The 21317-nt window shown below is 58.3% G+C and overlaps 8 protein-coding genes and 1 non-coding gene across 9 annotated transcripts; 7 read left to right on the top strand and 2 right to left on the bottom strand.

Moving 5' to 3' along the window:
• The first annotated feature begins 47 nt into the window (after window positions 1–47).
• On the top strand, window positions 48–758 carry PUNSTDRAFT_48384 (uncharacterized protein). The gene is made up of 2 exons (XM_007378256.1): window positions 48–356; window positions 426–758. The coding sequence occupies exon 2, from the start codon at window positions 489–491 to the stop codon at window positions 681–683; it is 195 nt and encodes a 64-aa protein (XP_007378318.1). The 5' UTR covers window positions 48–356; window positions 426–488; the 3' UTR covers window positions 684–758.
• A 717-nt stretch (window positions 759–1475) lies between these two features.
• PUNSTDRAFT_94447 (uncharacterized protein) lies at window positions 1476–3097 on the top strand. The gene is made up of 6 exons (XM_007378255.1): window positions 1476–1769; window positions 1843–1955; window positions 2014–2040; window positions 2096–2220; window positions 2276–2360; window positions 2409–3097. Exons 1-6 carry the CDS (start codon window positions 1564–1566, stop codon window positions 3014–3016), a joined length of 1164 nt encoding a protein of 387 aa, XP_007378317.1. The 5' UTR covers window positions 1476–1563; the 3' UTR covers window positions 3017–3097.
• Window positions 3098–3170: 73 nt separating this feature from the next.
• PUNSTDRAFT_78934 (MSF1-domain-containing protein) lies at window positions 3171–4432 on the top strand. The gene is made up of 4 exons (XM_007378254.1): window positions 3171–3415; window positions 3477–3794; window positions 3854–3962; window positions 4016–4432. Exons 1-4 carry the CDS (start codon window positions 3384–3386, stop codon window positions 4205–4207), a joined length of 651 nt encoding a protein of 216 aa, XP_007378316.1. The 5' UTR covers window positions 3171–3383; the 3' UTR covers window positions 4208–4432.
• Window positions 4433–4549: 117 nt separating this feature from the next.
• Window positions 4550–8761, top strand: PUNSTDRAFT_94440 (RIC1-domain-containing protein). Its single transcript, XM_007378253.1, has 18 exons — window positions 4550–4809; window positions 4896–5003; window positions 5090–5274; window positions 5327–5502; window positions 5557–5708; window positions 5761–5996; window positions 6056–6292; window positions 6349–6385; window positions 6436–6490; window positions 6542–6624; window positions 6660–6758; window positions 6836–7069; window positions 7123–7387; window positions 7439–7524; window positions 7573–7810; window positions 7859–7953; window positions 8012–8356; window positions 8411–8761. Exons 1-18 carry the CDS (start codon window positions 4657–4659, stop codon window positions 8723–8725), a joined length of 3099 nt encoding a protein of 1032 aa, XP_007378315.1. The 5' UTR covers window positions 4550–4656; the 3' UTR covers window positions 8726–8761.
• A 107-nt stretch (window positions 8762–8868) lies between these two features.
• On the top strand, window positions 8869–8960 carry PUNSTDRAFT_t13. The gene has a single exon. It is a non-coding gene; the product is annotated as a tRNA-Lys (tRNA).
• A 143-nt stretch (window positions 8961–9103) lies between these two features.
• Window positions 9104–10553, bottom strand: PUNSTDRAFT_139952 (uncharacterized protein; the record flags this gene model as incomplete). The annotated part of the gene is made up of 2 exons (XM_007378252.1): window positions 10160–10553; window positions 9104–10105 (listed from the first exon to the last, which is right to left on the bottom strand). Exons 1-2 carry the CDS (start codon window positions 10238–10240, stop codon window positions 9104–9106), a joined length of 1083 nt encoding a protein of 360 aa, XP_007378314.1. The 5' UTR covers window positions 10241–10553.
• Window positions 10554–11059: 506 nt separating this feature from the next.
• On the top strand, window positions 11060–12645 carry PUNSTDRAFT_59242 (Clavaminate synthase-like protein; the record flags this gene model as incomplete). Its single annotated transcript, XM_007378251.1, has 10 exons — window positions 11060–11177; window positions 11242–11407; window positions 11458–11479; window positions 11533–11554; window positions 11610–11711; window positions 11765–11825; window positions 11881–11942; window positions 11983–12167; window positions 12224–12466; window positions 12529–12645. The coding sequence occupies 10 exons, from the start codon at window positions 11060–11062 to the stop codon at window positions 12643–12645; spliced, it is 1098 nt and encodes a 365-aa protein (XP_007378313.1).
• A 173-nt stretch (window positions 12646–12818) lies between these two features.
• Window positions 12819–17008, bottom strand: PUNSTDRAFT_56998 (UDP-Glycosyltransferase/glycogen phosphorylase; the record flags this gene model as incomplete). The annotated part of the gene is made up of 12 exons (XM_007378250.1): window positions 12819–13226; window positions 13278–13468; window positions 13520–13897; window positions 13949–14141; window positions 14194–14217; window positions 14272–14308; window positions 14359–14519; window positions 14573–14680; window positions 14742–15312; window positions 15365–15416; window positions 15484–16744; window positions 16817–17008. The coding sequence occupies 12 exons, from the start codon at window positions 17006–17008 to the stop codon at window positions 12819–12821; spliced, it is 3576 nt and encodes a 1191-aa protein (XP_007378312.1).
• Window positions 17009–19109: 2101 nt separating this feature from the next.
• Window positions 19110–20951, top strand: PUNSTDRAFT_94437 (uncharacterized protein; the record flags this gene model as incomplete). The annotated part of the gene is made up of 6 exons (XM_007378249.1): window positions 19110–19162; window positions 19216–19249; window positions 19304–19348; window positions 19416–19873; window positions 20121–20378; window positions 20548–20951. 6 exons carry the CDS (start codon window positions 19110–19112, stop codon window positions 20567–20569), a joined length of 870 nt encoding a protein of 289 aa, XP_007378311.1. The 3' UTR covers window positions 20570–20951.
• Window positions 20952–21317: the final 366 nt, after the last annotated feature.

The raw sequence follows: 21317 nt of genomic DNA, 5'->3' as shown, positions 1-21317 counted from the left end.
CTCGAACACCATGAACGAACGCTCAGGGTTACAATAGCGGAGGACCACGACTCTGCATCAGTGGTCTGCTCATAGCCTGGTTCATACGGCCATCCCTAAGTCACCCCAGAAGAGACAAGTAGACCGCAAGCGGAATCCGGGCCTGCTTACCCGATCTCGTTCTACTCTTCCTTCATGCCCCGCATCGGGAGCGCGATGGTCAAGTCCAACTTACTGGATCCCCTTCCAAGCTCACGGCGCTTTTTGTGCTCTTTATCCACGATCGACGTCTCAAGGCCTGTCGTGCCACGTCGCACCTTTTCCGTCGCGGCGACTACTTGCAATGACCTCTTCGAATACACAAATGGACGCTAGGTGTAAGTCTCGTGCGTTGACGCGGTATTCCTGTTCTAGTCGATCTAACACATCTTTCTGGATTTTTCCAGTTATAATGAAGGGCTTCGACTCGCGGAGCGGAGGGTCGTTTTTGACGTGAAGTCACTCGCGCGATGTCAGTGGGCCGAACCCCTGCGGACGTTATCAGCTTGACAAAGCTCGCCGAGGGTAGATTCAACCGTTCCTCCTCGTCACCATGCGCGACAGCTTCCACATGGTCGCTCGCACTCCTTACCCGCTTACCGTCCCCCAAGTACTACGCCGTTACCAGACGCTCTATAGCGCAAGTGCACGAAACTCAAAACTGACATTTCCATAACATGACTTGACATTGTGCGACGTTCGACATATTCTATCATTCCTACCCTTCGCTCAGACTCAGCATAGACTCCATCCCATCCCTTTGCTTTGAGTTTCATGTGCTTGCGATAGAGTGGCTGGATTTGAGACTACCATTGTATTAGTATTATGGTCTTATCTGTCAGAGCAGTCCGCGGCCGACTGCCAGATGTCAAACTAAACCTACTCTGCGAGGTAAGTTTCGTCCCTGGTGCACGGCACGGCCGAGGTTTCTCAGGTCAACGCATATACGCCTGCTTATTTTTGTTGTTATTGTACGCAGAGTATCGGTCAAATCGCTGGCTGTCAAATGGCTGTCGATGTAGCAAGTTGGCTTGTTACCGGTACTTCCGCGGTCCGCGCGCATTGTCCCTGCAGTTTATTTTTCTTCCCTGCGTTTGGTGTCGGGTGCCTGCGCCATCCGTCGTTATTGTTGGTCGCTGATTGGACTGAATTGAGAGAAGCTCGTCGGTCCCATAACGCAGGCGCAGCCGGAAGCAGATCCCGGAGGTCGATCTGCGTGAGGGCCGGGGCCACGTGGATCGGATGACCGTCGGACCGGCAGCAATTTCTTCCAGTTTCGTGCTGGCCGGGAACGCGCTGTCTGTTTGTGTGACCCGCTCGCCCCGCATCTGCTCGTCCCGCGAAGGAGTCCACTCGTATTCTCAGAGTCTAGACGGCCGTCATCAAAGGCGCCATCACGTCTCGCATATCATACCTTAGACGGGTCCTAATACCCTCTTGACCCCGCCCGGCCCCCCCCATCCTTTGACCTCGCAAACGGCGTACTGTGCTGCACTCAGAGCCCTCGGTTTTCCGCATCCAGACAATACCTCTCAAACAGAAGTCATGTCGACCTACGACTCGGACGTAGAATTCATCTTCCTCGGCACGGGCACGTCCTCGAGCCTGCCGCACGTCGACTGCCTCACGCGCCCGCCAGGCGCGAAGCAATGCCGCACCTGCCTTTCGACGCGCACGCCCGAGGGGAAGAAGAATTGCAGGCGTAACACGTCCGGGGTCGTGCGGATGAAGGGGAAAGACGGCCAGTCGGTGTGCGTATGTCCCGCGCACGCCCGCGGGCTGGCTCTGTCGGGTGTGGTGACGCTGATTCATTCTTGGGTGCAGGACGATCGTGATCGACGTTGGGAAGACGTTCCAGGCGGCGTCGCTGGAGTGGTTTCCGAAATATGGGCTTAGGAGGATAGACGCTGTGCTTATAACGCATGCGCACGCCGATGGTGCGTTTTTTGTAATGTCATGTCGGGGCCGGACGGTCTCGCTGATCGCGACTGATAGCTATGAACGGCTTGGACGATCTACGGGGTGTGTATCGACGTGAAAATCGCTATTTTTCCTCGTGAGGCTGACAGTCCAGCAGCGTGGACGCTACGCTCGGCGATTCAACCGCATGTAGATCTTTATGTTACCCAAACCACGTTCAAGGAGGTCCAGCGCTCGTTTCCGTACTTGGTCTCGAAGGCGTTCGCTACTGGGGGCGGTGATGTAAGGCCCTTTCTCAAATTGCATCGCGTACGCAGCCGTGATGATGACATCGCAGGTACCGGACTTCAAATGGCACATCATCGAGGATAAGGTGCCTTTCGAGATCGAAGGCACTGGGATTCACGTTACGCCATTCGCCGGTGAGCATATGTCCTCCCAAACGCGTCAGCGCGCTCATCATCGTGCAGTTCACCACGGGCGACTCTTCGCACAAGCCCCCGTCCCTGGGTTCGTGCCAACCCCGGAACAGCTTCCCGAGGTGGACGGCCAGCACCCTCAACCACACCCGTCGAACGCCCATCCTAGCCACGACCACCCTCCTCCCACCGGCGACCCTAAATCCGCCAAAGGCGACATCCAGCCCTTGCTCTGCTTCGGCTTCCGCATCGGCGACGCCGTGCTCTACATCTCCGACGTCTCGCACATCCCGGACGACGTCTGGCCGCTGCTGCTCGCCCCGCCGCCCGCGATCCTCGCGCTCGACTGCCTGCACATCGCGCCGCACACGTCGCACTTTGGGCTGGAGCAGGCGGTCGCGGCCGCGAGGAGGATCGGCGCCGCGAGGACGTACCTCCTTGGGTTTGGGCACGAGGTGTCGCATGAGGAGTACGTTACCATCGGCGAGGCGGCCGGTGGGCGGAGGGTGGAGGATGTGAGCGGGCTGAGCGCGGCGGAGAGGGAGGGGGTCGCGATCGTGCAGAAGGAGGGAGAGCCGATTTGGATGCGTCCAGCGTTCGACGGCCTGCAAGTGCGGATTCGCGGCCGCGAGCAGGTTCGGGATAACGGGTACGATTGATCTATTGGTTAGGCATGGCTAGACTGTACACTAGGATCTGGTGTAATTGCAAGATGGAATAAGTACATGCAGCTTCGTGCTCCTGGCGGGCTTTCTACTCAGTTAAGCTTCGGTTCGTGGCTGTGTTCGGCTCGCCTTCTTGCGGCGACTTGCGCGGTCACGCGGCAGCCTCGGCGCAGACATCTTTGGAGCTCGAGTAACCTCGACCCAGTCGATCGTGGAGTGTATCTCATAAGCCCTCAACCCCTTTCTTCCATCAACCACCCAACTGCTGTCTTCACTTGCTCACAACAACGACGACAACAACACCGATATCGCCTTTTCTATCGACGCAGCGTAACCGCAAGCCGGGGTCGTCGTCGCTGCCATGAGATTCTTCTCCCAGTCCTTCCAGTACGAGTACGTTTTCCGCAGTGAAGTCGACGAAAACGAGGACTCCTTTCTCATCGCTCGCGCACAGCGATCCGTGGTCCATCGTTACCCTCGCCTACTTCCTGCGCTATCCGAACCCGTACGCGGCGCATATCGTCTCCTGCGACGTCGTCTCGCGCCACCTCACCGACGCCGGCACGCTCGTCACCACCCGGCTCATCCTCAAGCGCGGTGCGCTCCCGCGCTGGGCGCCGCAGGGGATCGTCAGCCGCGCCGAGTCGTGGGTCGTCGAGGAGAGCGAGGTCGACCCGGCGGGCAAGGTCGTGCGCTGCCAGACGAGGAACTTGGAGCATGTGAAGGTCATGCAGGTGATCGAGTCTGTGACGCTGCGGGAGGCGGAGAACGGGTATGGATATGCTTCTATCGTTGATTGTATCATCTTTTCTCTGACATGTTTGCTGGAAGGGGAACTCTGCAGAACACGGAGGCGAGCGTCGTGTCTCGGTTTGGCTGGGGTCTCGGTAGCAGAATCGAGAATCACGGCCTGGCCAAGTTCAAGGCAAACATACAGCGTGTAAGCCCCGTGGTCATCTAATCGTCATCCTCTCCTTGCTGACATTCGTACAGTCTCGTCAGGGCGTCTCTGTGATCTTGGAACTATTGCGGCAATCCCGGCAACCGATGACGCTCGGCGGGCCTGCGCACGAAGCTTTTGTCACCGAGAGACCCTCAACGTCCCCTGCAGCCTCCTCTTCGACGGATCAGTCCGCTCCCACTGGACGGTGGACCAAACTGAAGTCCTGGTTCGGTGCCCGCTGAGCACCTAAAGTACCGCGCTATTTTTCCTGTTTCTTCGTCTTCTGAGCACCCGTAGTACGTACCGATTCATATTGCAGGCACCCTCTCTCGCGAGTCGCCGCGCTGTATCATAGCCATGTAATTGTACACTAACCCGTACCTATTCCTGGATTTTGTCCCTGTCGCTCGTTACGTAGGCGAATAAAGCTACCGCCGTCAATCCCCCCTCCTCCGATTGGCACGCACTCCGCCATTTGTCCGAACCGTCCGTGAGAGATGGACCGAACGTCGCCGGAGTCTGCCTCTCATGCATGCGAACGCGAACCAGCTTCATGCCACGACGACGACGACGTGTATAAGTACATTACGACGAGGGCTTTCCGCCATCCCTCACCGTGTTTGCTCTGAGGCCGCCTCCTAAGCTATCGTAACAGGCCCGAGGGTTGTTGGGCACAGACTCCAGCGCGACCATGTACTTCCCCACAGCAGCGGCTCGGCAGCTCTGCACCGTGCCCGCCTTGCCTCTGCTCGAGCCCGAGCCGGTCCTGTGCATCCGCCCGAACGCGCGGCGGAACCTGTTCTGCAGCCTCACCCGGAGCGGGCTGACGGTGTGGCGAGTCCGGGTGCGTTCCGCCTTCTCTCTGTGGAGATCACTGCGGGGAAGCTGACCTTGGCCGTCAACGTACATATGTCATGCGCTGGTCACTAGCCCTCGGCGGTTCTTTCATATCTTTCGCGAACGCCGACGTCCTTGGCTGAGCACGGGGAGAACGCGTCCGCGCACTGGTCTCCGGACGGGAAGAGGATCATCATCCAGGTGTGTGCCCACCCGTTTCAACGCGTTGTTGCCTCGTTACCTGCCCCCGTCAACGTTCACTCATGCCAGCTTGGCTCTCCGGATAGACAAACGCGTCTTTCCTGGTGCTTGTCGCCGTCGACTATGACCCGAACGAGACGCCCTATAAAGCGCCGCCGCTCGCGCCCAACGCGCAGCGAAACTTCCTGGCTGGACCGGGTGAATCTCTGCCGTTGCAAGCAGTGACCCTGCGCTTCGAGGGGGTGATCCGCATAGAAGGAACACTACGGAGGTGAGTGCGCAGCGCGAACCGACTCCTCTACGGTAACCAACGCTGCCCTCAGCGTGTCTCCCCGAAAACACTACATCCTCTTCTCAACCCAGGATCCGCCTGCCGTCCAGCGCATCCCGTGGCCCGACATCGGAGACGAATCGAACTCTGCGAAGAAGTCGGACTGGGTCGGATATGATACGTGGGTCCTCAACGACCACGAGCTGCCTTGGTTGGTGGACGCGAACGGTATATGTTTTGTGTTCGCGTGGATATATGCGCTGACTGTCATTCTTGGAATAGTGACGATTGCCGATATAGGCTACTCTCGGGCCATGGGCGTTGATACGTGGATCACGTCGGACGGACGGGGGTACATTGCTCAACTCATAGACAGCAGCCTAAGTCCTCCCAGCGCTACCGATCTCGGCACGGTGGACGAAGAGGCCCATCAAGTGAGAGTCCCGTTCTCTGATCTCCACTTCCACTCATATAATGTCGGGACAGAGATTCGAGGGGAAACTTCCGAAAGCTTCGATGGACAGCACCGCGTCTCAGACGACTCTCCAGTGGCAGGGTATCTGCATACACAACTTCGACCCCCCGCGCTGGGTCGGCAAGCGGCGGCAGGTCGACGCAGATTCGAGCGACTCGAGCGACTCGGGCTACTACGACGAGCCCCGACGCGCTGTGGCGATCGCCGTCAACGGCAAGTTCTCCGTCATCGCCATCGGGACCCATGGGTGAGCCAGTCTCGTTCCGCTCGCGCGCCACATACGACTGCAACTCGCCCATGTGACAGCGGAGCGGTGCATCTGTCTAATCTGCCCTCCGAAGAAGGCGCGGTGCCACGGTCTGACACCCTGCAGATACCGGCGAGCCATCTGTCTAAGAAAACGGGGCCCGTGCGAGTCATGGAATGGAGTTCAGACGGGTACGTCCTCGCCGTCGGTTGGCAGTACGGGTGGGCCGTGTGGAGTGTCGGAGGTCGGTGCCTAGCATGGGGTTTTGGGACGGTGGACGAGGTGGACGAAGACAGGTCGGTCTATAGCCTTCGGGTTGACGTGGTGATCGGGTTTGTCATCGCAAAGATAGGTTCCAGGACGCGTTTATGCACGGAGTACGGGACCTGGTGCGTAGGCTCGATGCAGACGTGATGTAGCATGCTCACGATCGACCCAGTTCTGGGCGCCAGGTAACTTCGAGCTGTTCGTATTGGCTCAGTCATCCCCGAACAGTGAGCATTCTAAGCATCGCGGCTGATCTACGCGGCTGATGCTTAGTCCAGCGGAGGACGGTCAACTATTCGTGATTCCGTTCGCGAAAAGTGCGGCTACCAGCCAACACTCGCCGGCACGTCTGCAGCACCTCGTCGCTCATGTTCTTCACATTAAAACGTGCCTTAGGACAATACCCGCTACGCATTCCTACAACTGGACGATCGGATGCTTGTCTATCGGGGAGCGGATCAACCAGACATGAGCGTCATCAATCCGGAATCCGATGTTTGGCAACATATCAAGGCATACGCCCATGACTAGCCTTCGCTCCGGCCTCGTTGATCTAACTTTATATTCGTCAGGTCCCGCACGACTACATCGCTGCGAATTGGCCAATACGCTACTCAGCTTTAAGCACGGATGGTCGACTCATAGCAGTAGCGGGCCGGCGGGGGCTGATCCACTACAGCTCAAACTCCGGCCGATGGAAGTTGTTCGCCGACGAGATGCAAGAGCAAGCGTTTTCTGTCCGGGGAGGTTTGGTGTGGTTCCATCATGTCCTCATCGCCGCGGTCGAAGTCTCTCGTTCATATCAGGTGCGTGCAGCATCTTTGCGATTGCAAACAGGTGGATGAACATACTAGGAAAGGTACGCCTATATTCGAGAGACCTCGAGCTCAGCAACAAGAACGTGCTTCATCGGGAAATCCTGTCGTCCCCGGTTGTGATACTATCCTTGGTGGACAACTCGCTCCTGGTGTATACCGCGGACAACACGTTGCTTCATTATCTGATTATCCCGACGCCTGACTCCATCAAGTTGCACCTCTGCGGAAGTATCACCTTCGAGGGTGTCATCGCCAACCCAAATGCCGTACGAGTGCTCAGTTGGATGATCCCCTCGGCACAGAAGCGTCAGTGCTGTCGTGCATACACTCGGACGTTGGTGCTGATTAAAGATACAGAACTGGGCGACCCAGCCGACGACATGTCAGTGGCTACTGTGCTCATGATGGTCGGCGGAAAACTGGTTTTACTCAAACCACGACGAGTGGGTAATCTGTGTCTTCGTCATGAACATATCGTTAACTCGACGCAGTCAGGAGACCAGGAGGTCAAATACGACATGCAAATCCTTGCCGACAGAATCGAGTTCTGCTGGATACATTTGCGGGGTATTCGTGCGCTAGAGAACTCGTTATGGGGATACGACGGACAGGGCGTTCGTGTCTGGCTCAATGCACTGGCTATCGAGGCTCCGCCTGCAGATGATGCATCGGAACCCCAAGACAGTGTCAAGGAGAGCGTGAACATGCCTCTCGACTTCTATCCTCTGTGTACGTCTTCAACCTTGGCGATTACTTTGATCACTAACGTTAGCACAGCGGCACTTATGGATAAGGGGATCATCATCGGTGTTGAGCATGAGGTAGTCACCAGGTCGAACCTCCCGTTCGTTATGTTTAGGCATGCGACGAGTGTACGTGTTGAACCATTCTCATGGTATACGCTGTCCAATGACCAAGTCACCGTTTTAGTCCCATCTTTTCTTGCATCATATCCTCCTCTTCCACCTCGAAGCTGGGCAGGTTCGCGAAGCTGTACAGTTCGCCGCGGAATACGCAAATCTCGTGTACTTCGCGCACGCGTTGGAGATGCTACTTCATGACGTGGTGGAGTCCGAGTTCGACTCTGCTAATTCCACGGCCAATGGCACGATCGACGGAGAAGCTGCGGGTGACGGCGTGTTGCCGACCGTAGTGGAGTTTCTTGATCACTTTGACGAGGCGCTCGACGTGATCGTCAAGTGTGCCAGAAAGACTGAGGTTACACGATGGCCAAGGCTCTTTGACATTGTCGGAAGTCCACAAGCTCTCTTCGAGGTTCGCTGTCTGACTTTCCCCTCCTTCGTAATTACTGACTTCCGGTCGATATAGACTTGCCTAGAAACCGGTCGCCTGACAACGGCTGGATCGTATCTGCTCGTGTTGCATACCCTTGAGCAACTCGAAGGTAATGCTCGTGATGACGCGGCGAGGTTGCTGCGCTCTGCGCAAGAGGCAGGCGAATGGAAGTTATGCCGAGAGCTCATGCGCTTCCTAAGGAGCGTTGACGAGAGCGGCAACCTGCTGAGAGAGGCATGCGAAAAGGCTGGCATCCTGGATAGTGCGAGACCAGCTGATGATCAGGGTCAGAGTGTGGAACAGACGGAAGCAAAAGTGGACAATGTCAGCGTCAGTGTATCATCATAGTGGTTCTGTTTATATACCAAGTCATATACAGTGCATAGACCATCGCAGTTTCCGTTGTATTCAATGAGGCTTCACGCAGGTTTTCAAATGATATGTGCTGGAGAGTACTAGATATATATGCGTAACGGACATAGTTCATCATCGCCCGCCTAGCTCAATCGGATAGAGCGTCAGACTCTTATCACTGGCTAGTGCGGATATCTGAAGGCTGCGAGTTCGACCCTCGCGGTGGGCTAGTACTTTTCCTCGGTTTTCCTCCTTACTCGTGCCTCTCACCTCCTGTCTCAACGTCGAGCATGAGATGTAGCAATCCACCGATGTGGCAAATTTCACGCACATAGTGGAATGTATAAAGTAATTCTAAATGTTGTAATTCGTTCACTCTATCCTCACAGCAATGAGCCTATGTTTTGACCCGAAGACGAGCCTGTCCTGCATCCACCCCGCGAATTCCTCCTGCGATTTGATCTGTGCTACGGCTTCTGCGATCGTCTCATCTGGAGGACACTGGGTATTTGTCGTTCCTTCAGGACGGGTCAATACCTGAACATGGAGCCGCACGGTATAGCCAAGCTTCGATTGAATCGAATCCATGAGTTCGTCGAAGGTAGTATCTTCCGCGATGCGAATCCGCCATAGGTCCGCCGTGGCAGGCACGTAGACCTTCACGACGATCGTGGTAGGGTCCCCGAAAGGAGTTTGCGGGGTCTCAGGCCCGGGTAAACCCGCCACTTGCAGCTGAACCTGAGATAGCACAGAGGTATCTGACTGAGCGCGCCGCCGCGTCGGAACAGACCTGGAAAGCGGACTGACGACGCGTCCCGAGGTACATCTCGCTCTCGCAGAAGCTGGGGAAGAGGGTGGAGGAGATGCTGAGAAGGCGCCAAGTCGCGGTCTAAGGCCCAGTCCGGTGAGAGACCCCATCTTTTTGAGGTTCGAGTCCGAGTAAGAGAAAGGCAACTTCGGGGACTCGTCGGAAACGGGCAACGTCGACGTGGTCGAGAATTCCGACCAAGTAGGAGAAGGAACACCGTAGGGGAAGGTAAGGGTACTGGCAGGCGAGGTTGGTGGCCCTAGCTCGATATCGAAGAAGCTGTCGTGAGACATGTCCAAGTAACCGGTCGGAGCTGCGGCTCGGCGCAGTGGTCGCGTCGTGCAATATAGAGCAGAACCTGTACTCGTAGAGAGAGAGATCCGGCTGAGATCTGGAGATGTGTGCAACGCTCGCAGACGCGGTTCATTGGCTTGTGCCGAGGTCTTCCTTCGGAGCGAAAAGTGGGGCAGGGCAAATGACGTGAGGCTCCGACGATGGTCTGCCCTATCCCACAAGATACGTGCTGGCACCAACTTGAGCCGGTTCATCGCATACCATGCGTGCGACTGGTGACGAATTCGTTAGATATAAACGCAAAGTAGATAGGAGAGGGAACTCGCTTTCGCAATTGGGGCTTCTTCGCTGAAAGCCCTAGCAGCGTCTGCACCACCTCGGCATCCAAAGTCGAGGGTCTGATTCATCTGTTGATGCAGCTGCTGGAGCAACTCGCGAAAGCACCGAATGCGGCGAACGACCAGCCATTGCCCGATTGCTCCGACGGTGACGGCAGCCAAAGCGGCAAGTTGGCCGATAGGAGACAAGAGTCGATCACTAGCGGAGGTTCCGTTCCGTCTCCGTATGGTAGGTAGACGGAGTTCTCTGATGCAACAAGGGGATGTTGTGCGTGATCGTTGATACCTGCGTATAAGCCATGCCAGGGCAGGGAGGCCGAACAAGAGCCCGAAAATGACCGGGATGATAGGCACGGCCCCGGACGCGGTTGACCTCTTAGTGAGGGTGACCGTGATTGAGCTTGCTGGCGGCATCGTTCCAAGATCTTAAGGAGCGTACGAAGTAAGGATTGTGGGGATAGACTGAGCAGCGACCAGACGCATATGGCGGGGGGATGCCAAGCGGTCGACCGAACACAGACGAGCGCAGACTTGAAAATGATTCTCGGGGTGCGACAGCGATGACCAACTCGAACTTGACTGTGACCTTGACGTGGCGGACGTGAAACATCTGCCGGGAGTAAAAGGCAGAACTACCAGCTCAGTAATTCCTGACTTTCCTGTATCACCAGCAGATAGCATCCACTTGAAGAATGCATTTGCTCTAACGCAAGGCAGAGATCAAACTAGTTGGTGGTTATAGTCCGAGTCGAACGTCCATGTGTGGGAACGGAAGATTGGTAGTTCGAAGTCATGCGCGGGGTGCAAGTTCGGATCAAATCAGACGACCTCTGTACTTAGAGTCTCTTCAGTTTCATAGCAATCATGGCAAGGCATTTGTCGCGTACGATGGCCACTCTAACAAGGTTATCCCAGTCTCCGGCGGTTCAGGTTACCTCGGAAGGAGCTGTAACCGTCTCGTACCCCACGCTGAAGTCGTCGCCATTATCTCTTCGAGATTCCATTGGTGCGCGTTGCGTGTATCTCGTTCGCCCCGTCAAGTTTACCAACACAGGCATCTGTTCTCGTAGAACAGGCGTTTGGATCTCATCCCAAGTCATTGGGCATCATTATCGTGAAGGATTTGCCCGAGACTTATCGCTCGCAGCGCGAGCGACTCTTGAAGATCGCCGACAAATTTGCGAGCCTCGACGAGGCAACGAGAGAGAAGTATGCAGACTCGCGGAGCCGATATAGGTACGGGAAAGGGCTTAGGTTCATAGTTCAACACAATGACGATGCTCCAGCTTCGGATGGTCGTATGGCAAGGTCAGCCAAAAGGTCATCGAGCTCGGAGTATCGCTCAACATCAATCATTGTAGGAAATCATGAACGGAAAGCCAGGTCTGTGATTCTTACTCTTCAATCAGCCGGCATGCTCAGCGTGAAAATGAAATAGACACCTTGAAGGGTTCATACTATGCCAATCCAATCGTGGACAAACCGACCGTGTCTCAGGCGCTGAAAGAAGCATATCCCGAGTACTATGGGGAGAACATTTGTAAGGTTTGACCTCAGAGCTTGGTCTCGTGCAACTGAACTGGGGACCTTTAGGGCCGGATAAGGATCTGAAACCAGTGGAAGGGTTCGAAGACGCCTTCAAGGACCTCGGAAGGTACACAGCCGCCGCACACATCGACCTTCCCCGACTTTTTGACCCGTTTCATTAGATTCGTCTTCGCAGTAGGATGTGAACTGGCGGCTGCATGCCAGCCATTTGGCAAGCACATACGTACACTCCATCAGCCCAGGCCGAGCTGATCGCCTTCCAGCATCCTATCTTACGGACGCCTCGATCTCGCTCCCGCAGCTCATCAGCATGTCGCAAACGACGAAAGCCCGTCTTCTTCACTACTTCCCTCCATCGGCTGAGAACCCCCTTCCGTCAGAAGATGAGCCCATAGACAGCTGGTGTGGCTTCCATCTCGACCACTCCCTGTTGACGGGATTATGCTCAGTGAGCACCTTTATACAATTTATGCAGCGCTGCCCCCAGTTCACCATACCTCGTAGGCAATGTATCTCCGCCACGAGCCTGGACAATCAGAGCCTGAAATCGTCAGCTCTCCCTCGCCCTCTAGCGGACTGTATATACGCACTCGCGGCGGCGACCTCACGAAGGTGTCGATCCCCAGCGATTGTCTCGCATTCCAAACGGGCGAAGCGCTCGAATTGGCAACGGGAGGCAAGCTTCGTGCGACCCCTCACTGCGTCCGGGTGGGCGCCGGTGAAGGCGCCGAGAAGGTGTCTCGAGAGGTGAGTACCTCCCTCACGAGACTTGCCTATGCCTCTGCTAACTCCCCATTTTACTCTGACAGACGTTCGCGCTCTTCATGCAGCCCGACGTCGACCAGACGATCGGCCCCAATAACACGTTCGGACAATTCAGTAAGAAGGTGTTCGATGAGCATTACAGGGACGAAGCCGTACTCTAGACATGCAGACGGTCTTCGGAGGATGTACTAGAGGGTATATCTATCGTACAATATCTAGGTATAGCAGTTGCATAGTGATTGCATAAGGAAGTTCATTCAGCACGAGTGTATTTCCAACCAATAGCAATGGTGTGAGTGGGATTTCGAAACTCTTTGTGAGACAGTCAAGGTCGTTAGCGAGAAGGGGACGGAGACGATGTTGAGCGGGGGGTCCGGGGGCGTATCGCAGCGGGAGACGGCAACACAGACAGAACAGCGGCGGCGAGGCTGTTTCGCTTTGGCAGCTGCGGACGGTCGAGCCTGCCGTCACCCCCGTAGCTGGATCGCCGGGAGGTCAGCGATGAGGGCGTGCCGTCGTCGCCAGAGATGACGCTCCAGTCACTAGATGCTCGAGGGCCAGAACCGTAGGAGCTGGCCACAGATTCGGGACTTTGCGGGTCGGGTAACGCTTCGAGGGATTCACGGATGGTAGCGTTCTCCGCGTCAGAGCCAACGTCCTCGTCGGCACGACGCTTGATCAAGGAACGAGCATATTCAAGATCACGATATATGGCTTCGATGGCCGTGCCAACGCCGTTCTCCTGTATAGCAGTCAATTACACAGATCTCTGTGAACATACAGAAGCCCGTACCGCGCGGATGCGTTCGCCCACAACCTTGGCACGTTGGATCTGTTTCTCATCAGTAGTGGCGGCTATCAGAGCTTGCGCGAGGCTTTCTGATGTCAGATGCCTGACGCCAGCGCCGACGCCCAAAGCCTCGACACGGTCAGCCCAGAAGAACTGATCGCCGAAGAAAGGCCTGATGATGGTAGGGATACCGGCTAACAGCAGGAATCTCAGCACTCGGTGCATGTACGAAGGCAAATCCATACCTCGCAGACTCGCCCCAGTAGTCCCTGCGCCACCATGGTGGCAGGCGGCATCGATCCGCTGGAACAGCCAGTCGTGGGGGATTGAATTGATCTGATAGATCTGCTTGGGCAGAGGCTCTTCTGGCTCGGAGGCTTCGCCGGTCTTTGCATTCAGTCTATCAGACCAACCTTTGGAAAGGATTGCATATACTCCGCTGCGAACGATGGCTTCGATGACAGACCGCGTCATGCCCTTGGGGTCTGACACGACGATACTGCCGAAGCCGATGTATACCACCTTCTTGCCGGCTTGGTGGGCGGAGTCTATGAACTGTACGAGCTCCGCGGGGGGCGTCCACTTCTGGGCGCTCACTTCGGCTGAGTCGAGGAACCAGTAGCCTGCCATGGAGATCAGTGCAAGATCCTATGGACGAGTATCTTGCGTCTCACCGGTCACTCGAATCCACTCGGGCCAGTCTAACGGAGGCGGAACGATGGTGGGGCTGAAGTTGTACAAGAAAGGCACCTTGTGAGGCTCCATCTTGTCAAGACTGGTGCTGGGAAGGCCGAGAGTCTTCCTACGCCATCTGTTGATCTGTCCAGAGATGGCCCGCCAGAAGACTTGATCGAACATGACAAACGTCTAATCATTTCTTCATCAGCATCGCGCTAGCAACACCGAGATGCAAGCTTACCATATAGTTGTAACCTCCACCCATCTAGCAACAGTATATCAGCATATCCATGAATTTGCGATAGAACGAATGTCTCACCTTGCGTTCTGGCACGGCGAACGCGTGCGGATAGGCACTACAAGCACGCATCAGGCACAGACACCGACGAGGCAGACATAAACGCACCGTGTGCGAGTCCACGTCATGGTGAATGCACGAAAATAAGGTATCCTGAGCGCCTCGGCGATATGGAAGCCTGCCATGGCGCTGGGGCTTTCTATGAGAACGTCGGTGCCTTGACACGCCTCCCAGGAGGTCTTCAGCAGGTCATCCAACCAACCACGGAACTATGACATTGTCAGTCGCGCGTTTCTGACGTACAAGGTTCTGTTGTGCAAACCTTCAAGAGTCCTTCTTTCAAGAAAGACACGGTGAACGTCCCGTTCTCGACGCATATACGCATGAGTTCCGCCGGGTCTCCGCCCACATATCCAAACTCGATGCCGTGCTGCATGTAGGTCCGCTTCAGTCAGTCCCACGTCTGCACGTCAACCCACAGGTGAACAAACCGATTCGATCCACTCCTTGAATTCCCCGTGCGTAGCAATCCGCACCCGATGGCCATCCGCCATCAGGCCCTTCGCGAGCGCGATATACGGCTGCACGTCTCCCCTCGACCCGATCGTCAAGAACGTGAAATGAAGCGATTCCTTGGGCTTGAACGTCAAGAACGTGGACGACGCCGACGTGAACATATGCGCCGGGAGCGACTCCGTCACCGCCGCGTCGGTCGAGCCGCGCATGTCCGAGCCGCTGCTGATCGACGACGACTGCCGCGAGTCGTACTCCTCGAAGATGAGCGCGTCCCGCGTGTCTTGTTGACCGGCCGCTCCTGCCAGCTGTGCGCGCGACCGGACGTCTTCCATCTGCCTCTCGAGCAGGCGCACGAACGCCGACCGTCGGTCCTCGACACCGAACTCGAAGAAGAGCTCCTCGTACCCCTTGAGGTTCATGACTAGCCCGTAGCGACCGAAATGGAACGCCTTCGAGGGCTCCGTGCTCAGGATGTCGCGAATGGGTAGGATCATCTGATAACGCGTGAGCACGGCGAACGAACGAGCCGGCGTGGTTTTCACTCGCCTTCGTCTTCGACGCCAAGGCGCCCGCTTTGAAACAGAAATAGTTCGTCGACACGTACAGTCGCCCGTAGACCGGTAACACGCGGTAGATGTACCCGGGAAAATCTTTATCTCGCACGATCAGCGCTAACGCATCACCTACAAAAAAAAAAAAAAAGAAACCAGCACTCACAGCCCAACAACGTCTCCTTCTCGTCGAACGCGAAATACGTCCTAAACTTGTCGCGCATCTCCGGGTCCACGCCCGCCCCGGGATCGAGAACGCTGTACCCGAGCTCCGCCCCGCTCCCCGCGCTGCCCGTCGACCGGTGCCTCCCCCCGCTCGTCGCGTACACCTCCTTCACGCCCGCGACCGACCCGGCGACCACAGCCGCGCTCGCGGGCGACGTCGGCGCGCGCCGTCCGGGGACCCTCAGCCACGACGGCACGCCGACGCTCCACGTCGGGCTCGGCGCCGGCTCGGCCTCGACGGCCAGCGTGCCGGGCGGATACGTGTGCTCGCTGCGCGCCAGGCCCGCAGCGCCCTCGGACACGCTCCGCTCGCCCATCATCCCCGGCACCGCGTGCGCGTGCGCGCGCGCGTGCACGCCGGGGTCCGTCGTCATCGAGCGCGGCGCGGCCGTGCGCGGGACGAAGGAGCTGCCCTTCTTGATGTGCATGAACTCGTCCGGGCGCTCGCCCGCCTGCGGCTCGAGGCTCGCGCCGGCCGAGACGGGGGAGCGCACGAGCGGGAGCGAGTCCGAGATCGGCTTCCACAGCGACGACAGCCGGAACGCCGCCGACATGCGCGAAGACGAGGTAGACGCGGACGGGGAGAGCTCCCCCGCGCGGTCCAGGGACGGCCGCGGCGGCGCGTCCTGCGGCGACGACGCGGGCGCGCGCGGCACCGTCGTGTCCATGATCTGCGCCGTGCCGCTGCCGCTGCCGCCCTCGACCGCGGGGCGGTACGTGCGCACGACGTCGCGCATCTGCTCGAGCGCGCCGTCGATATCCTTGAAGTACGCGAAGAAGTAGCTGTCCATCGCGACGCCGCCCTCGAGGACCTTCACCTCGACCGTCTCCGTCCAGTCCATCGCGCGGCTCTTGTCGACGTCGACGATGAGCCCGTACGGCACCGCGACCTTGACGTGCGCGCCCTCGTGCTGGCTCTTGAACATCGCGCGCCGGACGGCCTTGGCCCAGTCGTCCCGCTGCCGCGCCGAGTCCGCGGACAGGTGGATCGTCTTCGCGTTCGTGCGGATGCGGAGCTCCTTCTCCCCGTGCGGCTCGCAGGAAAGCGCGTAGCGGAGGTCGGCGACGCCGTGCGGGAAGTACGGGTCCGCGGCGGACTGGTACCACGACAGCACGTCGTTCTTGAGCACGAACCAGTGCTTGATCCAGCGCTTCGTGCGCTGCGCCTTCTTGTAGAGCGAGCCCGACTTGAGTACTTGATCCTGCAGCGCATATACGCGTACCCGTGAGCCCTCGGCGAGAAGAACGAAAGATTAGGCGACGAAATAACGCACCTCCTTGGCCGGCAGGTGCGCAAAGAAGCACAGGTAGGCGTTCGTGAGGTACATGAACCCCTGCAGCAGCACCGACCGGCTGAACAGCCAGCACGGCAGCTCCGCCACGACCTCGTTGATCCCGGGCAGCTCGAACACGTCCCTCAACTTATCCGCCAACCTCGCGCGCCGCTTCAGCCGCACCGTCGCCATACTCCCGCTCCGGCTCGCCGTGCTCCGCTCCCTGAGGCTCTCCACCCTGTCCCTCGCTCCTCCCCCTCCCCCTCCTCCCTCCTTCTGCATCTCGCGGCCGATGCGCTCCGCGACGGCGGACATGGCGACCTTCGGCGTCGTCTGCGCAGACGACGGACTCGGCGGCCCGCGCGCGCCTCCCCTCACATCCGCCGCGAAGCTCTCGGGCTCCTCCACCTCGAAATCCCCGCCGTCCTCGCCTCGCTCGTCCCGCTCGCTCTCGTCTTCCACTTCCCCCTCCGCCCCGCTCTCGCCTTCGCCCTCGCTCGGACTCTGCTCCACGTCCGACATCGCCGGCCGCCTCCGCAGCCCTCCCATCCCCATCCCCGTCTCCAACTCCTTGCCCTTTCCTTTTCCCTTATTATGGTACCCGGGGATCGGCACCGCGTCGCGCGTGCGCCGTTTGCGCGCGAGCGGGCGGTGGATGGTGTGGATGCTGCTCGCGAGGCCGGCGACGTCCTCGTTCGAGTCGGATTCGGCGTCCGCCGGCGGTGCGGGGGAGAGCGGCGGGGGGCGGGGGCGTTCGTCGGCGGAGGAGGCCGAGGCCGAGGTCGGGTCGGCGTCGTGCTCGGCGTCGGCGTCGGAGAGGGGTAAGCCCTGGAGCGCCTGGAGGGCCTGGATGAGGGCCTGGGTGCCGACGCGCATCTGTGGGCGGGGACACAAAGGGAGGGGGGGTTTAGTAAGTGATGTGCGGCGCATATAGTGAGCGGAGGGAGGGAGTCGAGATGGAGGACGTACGGAGGCTTCGAGTCCGAATGTGAGGCGCGGGCCGCGGCTGGCGGACAAAGGTGGCGAGGACGAGGGCGAAGGTGGCCGGATGAAGGGCGAATCGTCGTCCTTGTTCGCGCTCGCGCTCGGGTTGGGGGAGGGCTTGGAGGCACTCCCGCGGGCTGTGAGAGGCGGACGGCTGTGGGCGCCTGTTCGATAGATCCCAACGCAAGGTTCGTTAGCACGGTGCCCCAGGAAGAGATGGATTGCACCAAATTTGAGGTGCAGGGGGTGTGGATAACGGCTGTGAGGATGGATGGGAGAAGCTCACCGCCATCCGTCCCGTCCCTCTGCTTCTCCTTCTCCTTCTCCTTGCCCCTGTCTCGTCTGCTGATGCTGAATATGCGCCTCGGGCCGCTGGTACTACCGCCTCCGCCGGAAGCCGAGACGCTGCTGTTCATGTTCGCGGGGCCGGCAGGGCTGTTCGTCGTGCTGCTCGCGCTCGGTCCTGCGTACGACTGCGCGAGGCCGCGTCCGCTTCCGTTGCTGCTGCCGCCGCCGGCGCTCTTGTTCCGCGCGAGCTTCTGCACGAAGCTGGTCCGCAGGGGCGAGGGGCTGCTGGGCGGGTACTGGCTGGCGCTGGGGTTGCAGGTGCCCTTGTCGGGCTGGTCGGTGCCCATGGTGGTCGGTGGGAAGGAGTCAAGCCAAGTAAGTCGACTAGCGATCGACTCGTACGTCGTGCGAGGAGGGCTGAATGGGTGTATGGCTCGGTCAATGTCGGCTGAGAGGATGACAGGCTCGGCGCAAGCGCAAGGGCCGCGCGTTTGGACTGGGGCCGCGATGGGACGAGGTGCTGCGATGGCTGTGCTCGACCGAAATGAGAAGGCGCGGCGATCGAGCCTTCGCCCCGTCCTCCGTCCGACGCTGATACACGAGGCTCCCGGCGACGGCGTCCAAACCCTCCCCCGTGTGTTGCCCACCCTACACGCCCAACAGCCTCACAAGCCGCCCCCGCAAAACGTGGATCAACGGGAAACTCAATGGCATGGCCCAAGGGACAATGAGTCACCGCCACAGTCGCAAAGCGTGGGAAGTCCGCGGCGCGCTCATGATACACGTGGAAGCGTGAGAAGGCGGTAACGTGACGCCAACACGCTCCCCTCGCGTTTTCGAGGGTGACGCTGCGTTTGTGGGCCCTGAGCGTAATCCAGCGCGAGTACTTAGGGAAGCACTCCTTCCTCCGTGCCCGGGGTTAGCGACTTCGCCTGTCTTCCTGCTTTATTCGTTTCTCTAGCTTACTCCCCGAACGTACTTGATCTGTGACGACGCCCCCTCCCCTCGATTCCTACCCGCCATGGGATACCGGCTGCGCGGCGAGTTCTGCATCGGATTCGCCTCTTCATTGTCGTGCGTCCTCTCCCACTCGCAAAGCAACGCTTTTAGTCATGCCGCCGTTACAGCCTCGTCTCCCTCATCCTCCTCATATTCCTCCATGTAAGCTCCTTATCCTCCGTGCCCGGCCGGACCTGGTGCCTGACGATGCGCAAGGTCGGCCAAATAAGCACTTCGACCGTCCCTCGAAGCATCTCCATGGTCAGTTCGCAGCCCTACCCATAAAAACCCTCGATTTTCTATCGGCTCATCCCGAGCTCACCCACAGGCCAAAGTGAACACCTCCAACTACGGCGCCGCCCTCGCCGCCGAGTTCAACGACCCCATCCACGGCCTCTACACGACCAACACCTCCCTCCCGCTCTCCAACGGCACCGGCCTGCGCACGCACTACTCCTGGGGCCTCTACTCCTACTGCGCCTTCTCCCCCAACACCACCTCCACCACCAACTCTACCTCCTCCTCCAACTTGACCACCACCTCCTCCTCCTCCGACGGAGAGAAGAAGCTGCACGGAAAATGCTCCAACTCGACCGTCGCCCGCAAGTTCCAGCCCTACCGCGCGCTCACCGCGGACATGATCGCGAACTACACCCAGTTCACGGACAACATCTTCGCCCAGGCCTCCACCCGCTTCGACGACTCCAACTACCTCGGCTCGCTCACCACCCCCGCGTACTATCTCATCCTCCTCGGCACCATCTGCTCCGCGCTCGCCTTCTTCGTGTACGTAACCACCACCAACACCTTCCCCGTTCCTTTTTTTCCCCCAAACTTCCGTGCACGCTTTTCCTTCCTTCCCCCGACATTTCCGGGTCCCATCCGACCCGTCCCATTAAACCCTCTCCACACATTTCATCTCCCTCGCTTCTTCCCCACACTTCCCAGCCTCCCGCCATTACCCCTCTCCACCTCATCACCGGTAACCTCACTAACTCTTCCCTCTTCCCTCTTCCCTCTTTCCCTCTCGCAGCGGCATCCTCCGACACACCTACACCTTCTTCCTCTCCACCCTCTTCGCCCTCGTCGGCTCCTTACTCCTCCTCGTCGCCGCCGCCATCTGGACCGCCGCCCTCGCCTCCGCCCGCTCCGTCAACGCCCTGCACCTCACCCGGCCCGACGCCGCCCCCGCCATCGCGCTCGGCATCCACCTCGACGCCGGCAACGGACTCTTCATCCTCTGGGCCGCCTTCGCCACGCTCTTCGCCAGCCTCGGACCTTATCTCGTCTCGTGCGTCTTTTGCTCCTCTCTCTCTCTCTCTCTCTCTCTCTCTCTCTCTCTCTCTCTCTCTCTCTCTCTCCCTCTCCCTATCTCCCTCTCTATCTCCCTCCCTCTCCGTCTGTCTTCTCTTGTACACGCGGAAGCTCTGATCGGCGCAATGTCTCTTGTCAATCCACAGATGCTGCACGTTCCGAGGATAAAGGATGCAATCGATTCGCCTTTTTTTTATACACCATTCCAAGGAAGAGACCCGCGAACCGTCGTCCATCCGGTCATGGACAAGCCAAAGAAAAAAAGAAAACAAAAAGGAAACAAATCGTTCCGTTCCGTTCACGATCCACTTCCACGTTCCTCCTCCCTCCTCCTCCCCCCTTTTTTCGTACTTATTTTCCAAACCTTTTACACCCTTCCATCCGGACATGGACGAATCCTTTCTTCTTCTTCTTTTTCCCCCCTACTTGCTCTTTTACTTTTTACTTTTTTTTGCTCCATCGCCATTATCGCTCAACCTCAACGAATCCGGACACCTCTCTCTCCTCACACACATACTGACCATCTTGCGCCACCCCATCCCATCCGTTCCGAGCCATCACTCCACCCCCCCCCCCGGGGGAACGCCTATATTCACGATACGAATCGACGAACAAAAACAATCTTCTTTTCCTTTCCCCCTTTTTTTTTCTGTACCACCAAAAACTGACGACGTGGCATCGCCTGAGCTCTCATGATGCTACATTGATACACGCATGCGAACCACGAACACGAATGTATAGAACGTAATCGGAACGGCCTGCCGAATATATATCTATGTAAATGAATTCGCTACATACGAATTCCCCCCCTTCTCCCCCCTCCAATGTTCGCGAAATCCCGACCGACAACTACCATAGAAGGGAGTCGGGTCCTCAGTGGTCTCCGGGCTCCCCCGGGACGCTCCGGATTCCTTTC

Source organism: Punctularia strigosozonata, assembly GCF_000264995.1.
Source record: "Punctularia strigosozonata HHB-11173 SS5 unplaced genomic scaffold PUNSTscaffold_1, whole genome shotgun sequence".
Classification (NCBI taxonomy): Eukaryota; Fungi; Basidiomycota; class Agaricomycetes; order Corticiales; family Punctulariaceae; genus Punctularia; species Punctularia strigosozonata.
The sequence above is the reverse complement of the archived record's forward strand: the minus strand, read 5'-3'. Positions and strand labels throughout refer to the sequence as shown.